The sequence below is a fragment of the Struthio camelus genome, chromosome 5 (assembly GCF_040807025.1).
Source record: "Struthio camelus isolate bStrCam1 chromosome 5, bStrCam1.hap1, whole genome shotgun sequence".
NCBI lineage: Eukaryota > Metazoa > Chordata > Aves > Struthioniformes > Struthionidae > Struthio > Struthio camelus.
Genome location: NC_090946.1, coordinates 31,294,228 through 31,309,126, shown reverse-complemented (window position 1 = coordinate 31,309,126; position 14,899 = coordinate 31,294,228). Strand labels below are relative to the sequence as shown.

Genomic DNA, 14,899 nt, shown 5'->3' with positions numbered 1-14,899 from the left:
CTTCTGTTGCATATTTTTTCTTTGAAATGAAATTGGATTTTTGAATGAGTTGAGATGCACTATTGTATGCATTAAAAATTATACTTAATGCAAATGCTTGCCATCTTCAAATTCTTTGGGGTCTTCCTAGCATTTTTAATATATAGTGTTCAAAATCTGTTTTTCAGCTAACCATGGCAGCACTTTGTTTCCAAAAGAAGGGTTTAACAAAATGATCCTTAACTGAGAAAGACTTGGGTTGTCTTTACATGATATTTTGGTTTAGTCAAAGCATTCTTTTGACTAGGTTCTGCTCCAGTGACCACATTAGACGTGCCTCAGCACTGAAGATTGCTTCCAATACACTGTCGCTATCTCTTACCATCAAAATCCAAATCTCAATTTATTGAGATCATCTTTGGTCATCTTTTTGAGTATGTGTGTAGTTGTACGGATAATATAATTCCTTGCTGTCTGTGATAAAGTAATTGCTTATTTGTGGCAGATGTTGCTTTTCTGTTGGTTTCTTATTCTGCAACTCCACTTCTTGCAATCAAAGTTGCAGACAGACTTGTATGGCTTGGGGGTTGCAGGCTGCGCAGCTACGGCAAGTGCTGTCCCAGGAACTGTCTCAGTTTTGCTAATGATGCTGTCATGTCTGGCATGATTATGAGACACTTACTTCTTGGTTTGAAGTTAAATGGTGTGCATGTAAGGTGTTTGTGAAATAATCAGAGCTTGATCTTCCAGAGGGGCTCAGGTTGCTGACTGGAAAGGGGAGGGTTAGGGGTATTTGTGATTTCTGCCTTTGTCACCCTCAGGCAGGCTGTCACCAAAGAGAAACGGTTTTCCCGGTGGGTTTAGCTTAAAATGTGAGAACCAGGCTGGACCTTATTGCTTGCAATATTATTATTTGCCCATAACGTTTTAAGGACATCTTCAGGTAACCATTTGCCTTATAGGGACCTTCCATTGTTGGGAAAATACAGATTGATGGAAAAAAATGTTGTTATCTGTCATTTATATTATGTAGGGTACCTTGTAAGGTAGATGCTTAGCTGGTATAAATTGTCGCAGCTTTGTTTGGAGCTGTGACAATTTACACCAGCTGAGAATTTACACCCTGTGTCCTGTGGCACTTTATTACAGACCTATCGCTGATGGGTTAAATCTTAATTACTTGCGTAATGTCATATATAAATATATATATATATATATTTACAGGCATTCTATGGGGTACTGCTGCCTATGGATAAAGATTTGTACCCTAACAAGGTCATTATAATTTTTTCATTAGCTGTATGTGCAGAAGATATATTATGTTACAAAGGATGCATCATACATATCTCATGTAGTGCATATTATAATGCTGAATGTTGTTCATTTAAGAAGTCATTATTCTTGAGGCCCTACCTCAGATTTTGTATTTATGTGTAAAAATGCAATTTATTGTATTATATATTTGCCTATTATATTTGAATGTGATAAATTAAAATTATTCAATAATGTATGGGCTCTAAAGACTCTAAATAAATGTCCAGTGCTTAAAACATAAAATATGTTGACAGTGTGTGGTGAACAGAACTTCTCTTTTTCGACTCTCTCCTTCCCCACCCAATATACACCACAAACATCATTCTTACTTAACACACAGCCTTAAGGTATCTGCAGAATTGATCCATTTGATTGTTAGAAACCTTGAGCAGCAACTGGAAACAGCCCTCTTGGGAAATGGAGATATTGCACAGCTGCAGCAACAAATATCAATTAAATGGTTGGATTCTTAACTATCAGGATGCTCTGTAGCTTGCTGAATAATAGATTACTCATCAGAGGACCAGCTGAATTTGCTTGAATCCTTTTAATCCCATCAATTCAGTCACTCCAAAGGTGGTTGAACTGTTAAAGGCAAGAGAGGTTCATATCAGAGGGAGATGAAAATGAAAGGTGGAAGGGAAGGTGCAAGCTAAGAATGCAAATGGAAGCACTACTGCAGCTTTCAGTGAAAGCTGAGTTTTTGCAGTGTGGTGAGCGCAAGGCCGAGCAGCACGTGTGCCGTCCTAAGCACGTGGTGAGCAGGCTCCCCGCTTACCAGCACCTGAGTAGCAAAGCGACACTGATCCAGCCTGCTTCGCAGCTGGAAAGGCAGTGCTTTCCTCAAACACAATAGCTGAAGTGCCATATCTGATCACAAAGTGGTGTCAAGCAGATAGGCGAACAAAACAGATATTAGCACTCTGGCAAGAGCGTGAGAGCAGTTCCAGGCAAGGGCCTCATCTCGGAGGTGGCCGAAGAGTGATTCGGCAGGATTTGCCAGCAGTTCCCAAAGGAAGCGGTACGTTGGTCCGGCTGTAAAGCGCGTTGCTCTGAGAGGAGCTACGCATGCGCACGTGCAGGAGACAGCAGGACCTAATGATGGGGGACTGCGATACTTCTTGCGCACGTAAGACACGTTTCATCCTGGAGAAGCCTGCAGTTCTCAGCAAGCGCTCTCCCTGTCCCGAGAGGCAGGTGAGTATCTCCGGCCCCTTTGCAGGAGGCAAAGCTGAGGCATGTTAAATTTGTCCCTTCTCCAAAGTCAGCCAATGTGAGTCAGTGATACAACACATTGATTTGGGGAGTAAGAGAGAGGCGGCTGCTGTCACCATTAGGCACTATTGCTTTAAATCTTTAAACCCATGAGAACAGGTAAAAATCCATCCCATTTAAACTTGCTTGTATGGTATCATCCAGGCCGTGCTTTCAACCAGTGTACGCTACATAAATGACTAAAAGATAGGCACATATTTTATTGCAATGCTAACAGATGCATTTAGTTTGAAATAATTTTACTCTTTTGGGTGTTAAAATTGCCATGGTCAAAGTGAAGACCCCAGGGCACATTTTGTACCAACCTTGTGGATTAATCAGTTGTAAAGTTTGATTTAGGCTTCACAGTCTTCAAACAGCAGCTAACTATGCAGTTAGGAATTAGGAAAAGCAATAGATACTGCTCCATCACTGAATATTCGAGTTGAGAAATGCTCTCCCTGTGTTAAGGCCTCATTCAGAGCCGTTTGCTGGCTACTTCCTTAGCACGGATGCTTTCAGCCTGTTGGACTGAGCCGACAGTCCCTTACAACTATTCATCAGTTGGTAGGAGACAGGTTTTTTTCTTGCCTTCAGGGCTGCGCTATTAGTACTTAGGTGTAAACGCTTCTGTTAATTATTGCCCTCTACTGGCTGCAAAGTAAAATTTGCCCGTAAGTATTTCTTGCCTGTAAGTATCCCTTTGAGAGTGGCTTTCACAGGATGCGAGCCTTACTACTTGTGAAAGAAAAAATTTTCCGTTCTAAGAGTTACAAGGTGTTTTCCAGGTGGAAGTGCTGTCGTCTCTCCAGCATTTGTGGTTCAGCTGGTAGCTGAGTCCATTCCTACCTTCAGCTACACTTAAAAGTTAACACTTAGCGCTTTTGATTGCCTTTCATCCAAGGAATGTGAACAGCCTTACAACAACTCTGAGTGATACTGGGGCCTAATCAAAAATATTTCATCAGACTTCAAAATGCCACAAGCTTCGTGGCTGAAAGGACTAACAGTTTAACACCACACAGTTGGCAACATCACAATGATTTAGGTCAAAAATCAGGAAGCACGCAACACCCGACTGAGAGTGCAAGAAATCTTTCACAAGCATATTATCTGAGCTGAAATCCAGCTAGTTTGCCGGGACTAACACTTTAGTCTTGAGAAAGTGCCACCAGATATTTTTTTAATTGCTATGAACATTCAGGAGCACAGTTCTCATTCTTATCTGAATGTCATGCCTTCCAGCTATTTATATTTCCAACACGATCGTATCAGAATATCGGATTTTCTTTGCACTGACAAAGGAAGATAAGTGGTTGCCATACATTATTAGTGGAAGTGTGGGAATGGTGTTGGCTGGGAGAATGTCTTTTTTTTTTTGTCCATCCCGTCTATCTTTTTTCCAGTATGAAAAGATGAAAATACTTCTATAATTATTGGTTCTGTCCCCAGAATATCCCCTCTGCACAGAGCTGGACTATAGGAGCCCCCTCTTTGGGACCAGCTCCGTTCAGAGATCTTCCTGCCCAGCTGCCTCTAATACTGCCTGCAGTGTCCCTGGGCTCCTCGAAGGTTTCTGCTCAACACGAGAACAAGTCAGGCACGATGAGCGCGTTGGCTAGCCACGACACTGGTCAGAGTGTGTTCGAAGCTGCGTTGGAGAGCTGATAATCCAGTGCAAGTTTTTGCATGTGCCCACAGTAATTTTTTAAAATATCTTTTTATACAGATTTAGGTTAAGCTAATTATGGATCTAGGTAAGAATCTGTGGGTGATAGGTTTACATTGTGACTCCATTAAAGACTCCACACCAGTTTAACTTAAAATCTGAAACTTTGATTGAATTAGATTTAATTTTGAGTTTACATAGACTCTGGTTTTATTACTAGGTAAGCACAAATATAGCTAAACTAACATGAATAGGATGTATAGCCACATTTCACAGAAAGAAATCTCTCCCTAAATTAGAGAGTAAATACCAGTCAGACTAATGATTTTATTAGGATGGGATTAAAAGGTATGTCCTCACTTGCTGAGGTACCATTACCTCCTTTTGTTGTTACTATGTGTACATAGCATATATACCTATACATGTATATGTATAAAAATATGTAGACTTGTATACCATGTATATATACCCCCCCATGCCCTATGGGTAAGAACGGTGCCAATAGCCCAGCACCCTAAATAAAAGTAAGAATGTATTTATGAGTTCCTGAGATGTTTTGGAGTAACTTCCCCCCTCCTGAGTTTTCCCAGCATGTATCCCTTGTGTGCAGCCAGGACCAGCTGTTTTCAGAGATCTTACTAAATAAGTAATTAGGCAACCAACTTATACGCTTTGCTCATGCTATTGTTGCTAAAGTAAAGGTGTGCGAACGCAAACTCTCCTTAGATTAGCGTGTTTTCCTGGTTTCATCCTAACTTTGTCCAAACGTAAAGTTTATTATTTTGAATTTAAGATGACCTGAATTTTGCACAGAACCAGACCATGGGATGACGAGGGGAAGAGGCAGGAGGAGAATCCTCTAGCTTTGCCGGGGAAATGGCTTGGTCTGAGCCAAGCAAAGCCAGGTCAGCTGCATCTCACCTGCCCCTCTTTACTGAAAGCAGCGTTTCATGTGGGCCCCAGCTGTCCTATTTCAAATTTAAGTCAGGTTTTCTACTGGTGGGAATTGCATATAATCAGTGTGTGGGGTGGTTTCTCGTCATGGATTAGTCCAAATTAAAGGCTGGCGGTAGCAAATATTTGAAGAGAGAATTTAAAGCACCTGTGAAAGATTCTCAAGTGGTTTACAAGTACAGACTTCACCCCTATTTGATGCTTGGGAGATGTGAAGGAAGGAGCAGCTAAGTGACTTGAGCAAGGACGCAGAAGCAGCCGGTGGAAGGGTACAGGTTTCCCTGTTACGTGACCAAACCCGATTTTCGCTTGTACCAGGCCTGAATTATTACTGAGGCTAAAATAGTTACCAAAGGCAGAGCCTCGCTGGTTTTATGCCAAGAGCGAGGCCAAAGCGGGCGCTGTTCAAACGCGGCTCCGCGGCCCGTGGCGGCGCGGGACGCGCTCCCCCGCTGCGCTCCCCACGCGCCCCCCCCGCCCCCGCGCGGGTCCCCGCGGCCGGGTGCGCCCGGCGCTGCGGCAGCGCGGCGGCTCCGCTGCGGGCGGGCAGCGGCCGGGCGGCGGCGCTGGCGAGGCCCGGGGGGGCCGCGCGTCGCGGCGGGGGCGGCCCGGCGGCGGTGGCGGCGGCGGGGGGCGGGCGGGGAGCCCCCGCCGCGGGGGCGTCGGGGCCGCGCCTGGGCAGCGGGCGGAGCCGCCGCCGCCGCCTGCCGGAGCCGCTCCGCGAGTCGGAGGCGCGGCGCGGCTCGGCTCGGCTCGGCAGCCGGCAGGCGCAGCCCGGCCGCGCCGATGGGGCTCCTCCTGCTCCTCTGGGCGTGTGCGGCCGGCGCAGGTGAGGGTCCGCCGCCGGGACGGGGCGGGCGGGACGCGGAGCGGATGCTGGCGGGGCCGAAACTTTCCCGGTGCTGGGGCTGAGGCCGGGGCGGCGGCGCTGCCCTGCCCTGCCGGGAGCCACCGCGGCCCCTGCGCGGCTGCTGGGGCGGCGGCGGCGCAGCGGGCGCGGGCTCTGCGCGGGCGCAGGGCCGCCGTGCAAAGTTTCCCGCAAGCGGCGGGCGGCGCGGGGCTGGGCGCGGCGGGGCGCGCTGCCGCTGCGGGGAGCCGCGGCGCGGGCGGCAGCCGGGCGGAAATGCGCGGTGGCCGCTGGCGCTGCGCGGCCGAGGAGCCGCTGCGCTTCCCCGGCGGCGGCGGCAGCAGCAGCAGCGGCTTTGTTCTCCCTGGCCGGCCTGGGGCAGCGCTCCCTCGGCGGTGCCCGTGCGCCTTCCCAGGGGCGTCGCGATTACCGCAGATACGTAGGTGTCACTGTTCTTAAATTATAACTGTTCGTGCGGTAATTACTACCTCATCGAAAATCACATAGGTTTGGCACAGCGATAGCTGGGGGGGGGAATGCCGTCTGTCCTGATCACAGCGGTGCTACCACCAGTAGTGCACGTTCTCACGTGAAATGGTCACTGAGACGAACCCAAACTCCTGCGTTTGGCATTGCAAAGCCCCTCGGAAAGTTCTTTGTGTGCAACAATTGCCACTGAGGAGCCAGCGAAGAGCCTGTCGCAGAGCCAGCTTCTCCCCCTTGGAGGGATTGCACATGGCCGTGGGGAAATGACTAGGTTGTCTCGAGCGTGCTTTTACTGAAAGTTTCTCTATCCCAAAACATGCAGTGTGTAACATGTCAAGGAAATCATAGATACACCGCATACGTTGCATGGCTGCACAATTTGCTAGATGGAGCATGGCACGACTGCTGGTGCTTGGGTGCCTGCCGGTGATAACAGCACAAGCGGAGGATGCAAGCTATCAGAGCCATAAGGCAGCGTTAATTTCTTTTAGGGATTTCCTGGTGACATCATTCATAATTATATGGTTTAATCCTCTAACCTACTACAGCGCCTTCAGTTCACATTGGGCCGAATCCACAAAGTGCTGAGATGATTTTTTCCCCCCTCCCCTCCCCTCCCCTCCCCCCCCAACCTGGCTGAGACTGTTGGAGTCTTGCTTGTGTAAGTCACTGATTTAAGGGGAATGACCTGCTTGCTTTAAATAGGAGTTAAAAGCTGTATTGGTCAGGATCGGGCCCCAGCTTTGTACAGTTCTCCACTAAGAGCATACAGGTTGATGATGGTTAATTTTTGCTTCAGAAAGAAATGGTATTTCCAGCTTCTTCCAGTGAAGAGAGGCAGCACAGCATGCTAGATGCGAGTGCAGTTGATATGCCTCTGGTATCTTTCTGACTGCGGGAGACCACACGGGAAAGGAGACTTGGTTATCATACTGAAGCTGCTGATTTGTTGTTTATTAATTATTAACCAGGCTTTTGAGTGCCTGCGTGCAGTTTGAAGAGCCAGCACAAGAAGATGACTAGGAATTTAAAGCAGTGTAGGTTCTTGCTAAAGAGTTGCTGTGATGCTAGAAATAGTCTCCTCTTTGGAAAGCATCCTAAAGGCTGGAAGGGGGCACACTGAAGCTGGCGGAGCTACAGTGATCTGTACTTGTTGAGCCTCAGGTATTCAGGCTATAATAAACAGTTTTAATAGGGCAGTGAGGCTGTGGTGATTTAAGGGGGTGCGTGTATTTGTTAGATGTGGGTTCAGTCCTGACCCTGTTCAGTCACTGGCAGCACTTCCACTGACTTCAGTGGGGTCAAGATTTGTCTTACTGGATATAGTTTATCCTTCCCATTGAACAAGCTTTAGGACCTATTCAACCTCCCTTCGTGTCAGTAGGTTTTTGCTTAGAATAAGGGACGCATACTTCAATCCTGGCAGAGGCAGTGGGGTCTTTCTTTCTTTCCTGGCAGGTAATTTCACACAATTTACAGTGTGCTTCTCTTCTGAACAAAAACCTTAAAAGAAATAAGTCCTTCTGTTTGTCTCCTAAAAATATCTTTGCTCTCATGTTCTTAGCCTGAAAGGCTCTGTCCTGTATGTATTTTATAAATATATATATGTATATACATGTGTCTGTATATACACACACACACTCTCTCTCTCTCTCTCTCTATATATATATATGCACGCGTATATATATAAAGTGTGTGTGTGTGTGTCTGAGGGTTGTAGGATGCTGCCCTTGCCCTAGAAGAGTTGTTGTGGGTTAAAAATAAGCAGATGCGTTCTCTCTTGTTGGTCAGAGGCAGGTGTACTAGAAGAAAGTAGTCACTGTTTGATGTCGGGTGTAGCAGGATGGGTACATTTCTTCAGGAGCATCTCAGCTGTGTGTGAGGGGTTTGAGGCTAGCAGAGCTGCTGGCTGTGTGTTGGGGGCCCATGTTTCACCGGGAGGTGAGGGGGCTCTTGGTCTGTCAGCACGCACGTTGTGCAGCTGCACGTGCTCATTCAGCGTCTGAGCGTTTAGCAGGGATGAAGCTGGAGACAGTACTGATGCCTGTTGTTGTTGAGTGTCTGGGAAGTTTTTACCTTTGGAGATGTTTATCCAGGTTCATATTGTCTCCTTTTAATTTTCTACAAAAAGGTACTTATCCCCATGTTATTATGTGTACGTGCTCACTTTGATATGACAGCACTCTTGGAGGCTCAGCTCTGCCAGATGCAGAGAGATCTTAATTTTCATTGTAGATTAAGGTTGAAAGAGACCTTCTAAAGCTGCTTTTCGGTATTTCTTAATGCTCTGCATCTTGTGCAATAATATCCTGCTTCATTAGCACAACATATCATCCTAAGGAATTTTAATACCTGAGTAAAGAAAAGGAAAGTGCTGGGGCACAGGTGACTTATAAGTAGAACTTGTAACTTCGCCTTGTTCGTTCTGTACACCTCAGTAGTTTCTCAGAGCTTTTCAGAGACTCAGACTAGAATATTTGCTGCCTAACTGATCCAGAAGCACAGTTCTGAAATAACAAATCAATCAATTTAAACCTGAATATTGAGTCCACTCAGTGGAAATCAGTCTGGATGTGCTTTGCAGGGGAGATCCTTGCCCCCCACACAAGTCAGTGGAAGTTTTACCATTGACTTCAGCTGTCTCAGGATTTTTCGCTCTTAGTGCCTGTTCCCACTTCTAATGATGTTAGTGGAAAAAATTGTGAGGAAAGTGCTTGCATTCTGTGAGAGTTTTTTGATCCACGTCCCAGGCACAGATTTCATGTAACATCTGTTGCTATGTAGAGCGACAGACCCTTGTCAGACTGGCCTTTTCCTGTCCCTAGGAAACTAGCAATTTGTGAGTGCCTGGTCTTTTCCTGGGCGTGAGCCGTTTTCAAATTTCAGGTTTAGATTTGTGCTTCTGCACCTTAGACCAGGAGGTGCTACTTTAGGTGAATGAATGTCTGTTATGCATAGGTAGGTGGTGGCACACTTCAGGCCCTGGCTGTGCTGAAATACAGCAGAGGCACTTTGTCTGCAATATCAAACTGTTGTGTGAAATCACCCTGGGGCCCTTGGATTACAGGATGGCCTCCTTCGCCCTGCTACCATATCTCCTTCAGGGTCATTTTGTCCAGTTCGGAAAATAAATTGTGTTTAGGTTATGAGCTGTGGGACCCGATCTATTAGTCACAGCTAGGTATGAAATGTGAGAAGAATTTCCAGGCCTCACGTCTCCTTGGAAATCGTGTAGCCAATAGATGAATGTTGCTAATCTCTTTCATCTTTTCACATAGGTGGTTATGCTTTTATTTATTTATAACTCTTCTGCTGTATAAAGGTGCTGGATTAATGTAACAATTTTATAATGTTTTAACTTGTGTGCAGTAAAATCTGTGGAAAATAAATAGTTTGATTGAAATAACTGGGGAAAAAAAATCTCTCCTGCAGCAGAGTTACTGTCTTCTAACTAATTACTGTAGAGTGTGTGTGTGTGTGCACATACTAGAAATGACTGCACTAGCTATTCTTCTCCATTCTTTTCATTACCTGGTTTGAAATAAAAATTGATCTAACTCTGCCTTTCTCTGGCTCTGCCTCTCGCAGCTGTAGGATTTGGAATGGATCCTGACTTACAGATTGATATCATCACAGAACTGGATCTTGTGAATACAACCCTTGGGGTGACACAAGTGTCGGGACTGCACAATGCCAGCAAAGCATTTTTATTCCAAGGTAAAACAAGCCTCCTCAAGTCTCTTATCCCACTTCAGTCTGCATGAGTTCATGGGAGCTTTGATGCCTAACTGATTCCCTGTAATGGTGCTCTTACCTAACTGCTATTTTCTCTTTTTTTTTTTTTCTTTTTTTTTTTTTTTTGAAATAGTCTGTGTTACTCTGCTGAAATATATATGATATTTTGTTTTAATATACTGTCAGGTCATTGAGCTTCAAGATCTCTTGGGAAGTGTTTTTGGGTAGGTTTCAACACTCTCCAAAATTTTTTCTAACTAAATGTGTCAAAGTAGTCCCTGGGCATGGACTCGGTTGTATCCTTGGGTACTTTCTCTCTGCCCTTGTACTCATGCACAGGCAGCTGGAGGTTATGGAGGTAGATGAGAAAGCAGCTAATGTGTTGACACTGCTTAGTAACAAGTAGCAAGTCTTTCCTCAACTTTGAGAGAGCTGCTGAAGTGAGAAAATAGGATAGTATTGCCTTTCACTGTCCAAGCCAATAACAGATGCAGAGCAAGTCACATTGCACAGAGCAAGTCAAGTTGTAATGTGCTTTTTAAAATTTCAATATCCAAGGATAATGCTGGTGAAGTGTTTTAAAATGGAAGTTTTTTGTTACGTTTTGTTTTGAAGTGAGCAGTGAGTGAAGTTCTGGACAAATTGGGATGTTTTTGCATTGACTTAAATGAGGCCCAGATTGAGAGAGAGCCATGAGGTAGAAGAGCTGAGTATAGTATGTTTCTTAAGATTAACATGCTCATTAAAGCATAGTAGGGAACGTTTTTGTTGTGGAGGCTTCCTATGTTTTTTTCCCTTTATTGTGCTTTTACTGCACATTAAAGTGAGTAGGTTAGGGTCTTATTTTTTGGTATCTGTCCGCTTCTCTTGGAGGCAGAAGATTATGATCTCATTTAGTTTTATTTCAGTATCTGCATTACTGACATTATTGTAAGTAATAAAAGAAGCAGGTCTGTAATCTTAGTTTATTCTTTACCTGGACAAGAGGATGGATCAGTTCAGGTGCTGGTAGCAGAGGGGCTTCTGGAGACCACCTCAGAATTTGTTAGTCATCCTTCCCATGTCTTACGCTATGTTGAGTCAAATATTTAATTTTTACTGATTCCTAGATCAAGGTCTGGAATAAAGGCATTAAATTAGTCATTTAAAAATATAAATCGTTTTGCATCTGATACCCCTGACTTCAGGTTTGTGTGTTAGGTGTGAACACTATTAAAGTACAATAATCCCACTAAAGATTACAATGGCCTAACTTAAAATATTTTAGTATTTCGAATTGCCACTCTGTGCAATTCGAATTGCAATTACCTAATTGCAACCATGCTGGCAAACAGTCATGGTGAGGTTTCACAAACTGGTGGTTGGAGCTGAAGGGCAAGTCTGAAGTGTCTTTTTTAGGATGCTGGTTGAAACCACTGATACTAGAAGTAGCTTTGAAAGGATGAAGGTGAAGATGTTAAGGATATTCAGTTCTTTTTGCCTTGGAAGACCCCACCGGTAGCTTATAAACTTAGAGAAGACTAGCAGGAAAAAGTACAGCTTGTAGAGGTCATCTCATCAGATAAACGGGGGGATAGATGTTAACAGGAAGCATTGAGCAAAAATCCAGAATAGGAGGTGAATATATGATTCCAAATCCTTAGGTAGATAAGCTTTGTTAATTCCCCTGACTGCACAGGAGTAACTCCTGGGCTTGCACATCGCCTCTAGTCCATGGCTTCTTGGAAGGTGGCTTGGGAAAATTACTGCCTTCAGTTGAGCTCATCAGCCCTTGGGCTAGGACGAGGGCAAAAACTTTGGGTATGTTACTCTGTCCTGAAAGAGATCCACGGGGGGATTTTTGCTGCTGCTTTCAGGTGGGATGGAAGTTCCAGGCCACTCTGTTGGCTGCTCCCCTTCTTGTTTGTGTCTGTTATGTGTTGCATGTTGGCAATGTGTTGGTAGCTGTATGAATTCCCTTTTACTGACAGAAGTGACTTTACAGCTGTAGTTTGGCTATGTGCCAGGTCCTTTGGCTGGAGCCAGGTGATCCTTAATTTTGATTTTCATCTTTATTAGTTTTACTGTATGGCACTTAGGGGATTGTATGGATAACTACTATGTCAAATTAAAAGTAATAATACTTTTTCCCTATAGAAATTCATGAAAAACTCACCCAATATGACCCTCCCAGAGAAGAGAGAACACTGAGAGTTAGTGCTTAGTTTCAGAATTGCTGTGTCCTCTTGGACCTGCTGCTCTGGTCTCCCAGAGGTGGTCCTTTCTTTCAGGCAAGCTTTGATTAGTTGTTGTGCTTTAGTGCCTTGTTGTGGTTCATGCCTTGGTGCCTGGCAGCACTGCAGGCAGTTCTGGTCTCCGTGCCTGAGGAGGACCTGCTTCTTCCTGCTCGCGGTGGCTCTTGTGACAGGATGAGCTGGGTGTGGAGACACCCTGCTGACCTCCTTGCCCCTGGCTTTTGCCCCTCAGGGTCTCCTGGTCTGGGAGGTGGAAATAAGAGGTCCTGAATACGGTTACTGGTGTGCGCTTTTCATGGGGACTTTGTTGTTCCCCTCTTCGAGGGTGTCTTTATGGCTATGAAATATGACTCTGAGCTGGCACAAGCTCCCAGAGGATCGCTTTGTGTCTTGTAAGATGCGTTCCCTAAAAGGGCTTTAGTAGGGCTACTCAAACCAGGAGTGGTTTTTTGTGTATCCCTGCAAGTCTTTGAAGTAGAGAAATGGTAATTTTGTCCGAACCCAGACGGTTATGTATACTGCTGTAGTGAAAACGTGGATTTTTTTCCTGAACAAGAGCCTCATTTTCTTTGAAAGCTTCGTGAATTTTGGGCTCTATTTCAATTGCATTTTTAGGCAAAAAGAAGAAATGAGGAAGGGGGTGATGGGAAGGAATGCACAGGAGAAAGATAAATTATTATTTTAAATTAGATTTTTGATGAGTGATGTTAGATGTCTTACTGATAGTGACAAACTGTTACAAACTTTTTGGAGTGTGACCTTTTCACTTGATTTACCCCAAAGCAAATCCGGAAGGACTCTCTTCTCTGGAGGGTTAGCAATTTAACTCCAAGACAACCTGCATGAAGCCAGTGGCGTTTCTGTGTTATGGTAATGTTGTTGATAGTAAGAGTTGATACTGGGACTTCTGTGTAAAAGAGGTTTGTAGGCGAAGAAACAAATTAAGCTGTGCTGTAAGGTGATAGAACTGAAGTGGCAGTTGAGAGATGTGAGTTGCTTTTGGGCAAGTTAATTGTTCCTAATTCAGAAAAGCAAGAGACCTAAATTTAAGTGTAGTAAAGTGAGTGGTGCTGTTGGTCATGCACTTTGATTATTGGAGTATTTCAGTTGGATTTTTAATTGATCAGTTCTGTTATCTGTGTGTTTCAGTTCTGTGCTCTGTGCAATGGGGAGGAGAGACTCCAAAAAGCAGCGTAAGCACTTACGGTGCGAAGTAGATGAAATTAAGGTATCTAACTCCCAACTGCGTTTCTGCAAACCATCTAACTCTTAAGGTCTCTAAGAGTATGGTGTCTTAGTTATTTATCCTTTATTTAACAGAAAGAGTGGGAAAAGTCTTTGTGTCCAGATTAATTGCAGCAGGAGGAGGAGGCAGGGGACCGCGAGCACGGTGCGTGGCTGGAGTGTGCGGGGAACGGGGCCTCCAAGGTGCTCTGCCTAATCCGCGTCTCCCATCTCCTTACCTCTAGTGTCTGACCCACATCTCCCATCTCCCCACCTCCGGCTGGAGGCCAGAGAAGCGAAGGGTCTGGTTCTGAGGGTTGGTGGGAAATCTTTTACTTATAAAGCGTTTCACACAAGAAGTTTACTAAGACTTTGCTGTTTGCCCTCCTGACAATCGGAGTATACTTATTTTTAACTTAGTCTTTAAATTAGGAGCTGTCTTTTTGCTATGTGTACTGTGCATAGCACTGGGATTTAGACCACTAAATATTGTTAAAAGCCTATATATACATTATGCTTTCTCCCATGACTGCTTATGTTATTAAGGAATCACTCTTTTTAAAATTAAAAAGGGCTGAACTGCAGCTCCTTCCGCACGGAGCTCAGTCACGCTCCTGCTCCTCGCTTTGTGCCGGTGACTGTCGAGTTCTTCTCTGTACGATCACAGCTTCATCAGGAAAGGGGAGAATGGCAAGTATTACCTTTCTCTGCGCTATAACATCTTGCGAGAAAAGAGTGAATCTTGATGTGGTTCCAAGAGGATGGAGACACTCCCAGCGGACTCGCGTGAGCTCCCACATCCAGCGCGTTGCCCTCCGTAGGCCTTTCCTCTCAACATGCTGTGGATCCTGACTTTTAGCCAGCTTCCTCCTTGGCTTGCTCATTCCTGGCATAGAGGGCTGAGGGGATCCCTTGTCCTGCTCTGGGTGCCAGATTCCTAAAAGTCAGCTGTTGAAGCACCCGAGGCTTTAAGTGGTTCTGTTTGTTAGCCAGCTTTGCTTTACTTTGAGATTTAGGGATAGCATAACTTGATGTTTTCATCAAGAGCGGGTACATACCCTTGATATCAGGAATATTAATGTTGCTTCTGTTAGGACAGTTTTGTCCAGGATCTACTTGTTATGCCCGTGTTGTGTGTGTAGAGTAGTATTTCAGCAGTGAGGTAAGTTCAGTAAATTCAAAGGTCAGATGAGTAGGCTGCTG

The 14,899-nt window shown here is 45.0% G+C and overlaps 1 protein-coding gene across 2 annotated transcripts in view; it reads left to right on the top strand.

Moving 5' to 3' along the window:
* Positions 1–5,842: 5,842 nt before the first annotated feature.
* NELL1 (neural EGFL like 1) overlaps positions 5,843–14,899 on the top strand; it is a 290,897-nt gene continuing 281,840 nt past the window's right edge. Inside the window, exons 1-2 of one of the 2 annotated variants that reach the window (XM_068945356.1) lie at positions 5,843–5,999; positions 10,092–10,220. In XM_068945356.1, coding sequence (XP_068801457.1) covers positions 5,957–5,999; positions 10,092–10,220 — 172 coding nt within the window. In that variant the 5' untranslated portion in view covers positions 5,843–5,956. The remainder of the gene's footprint in view (positions 6,000–10,091; positions 10,221–14,899) is intronic. The other variant, XM_068945355.1, reaches the window with a different exon arrangement.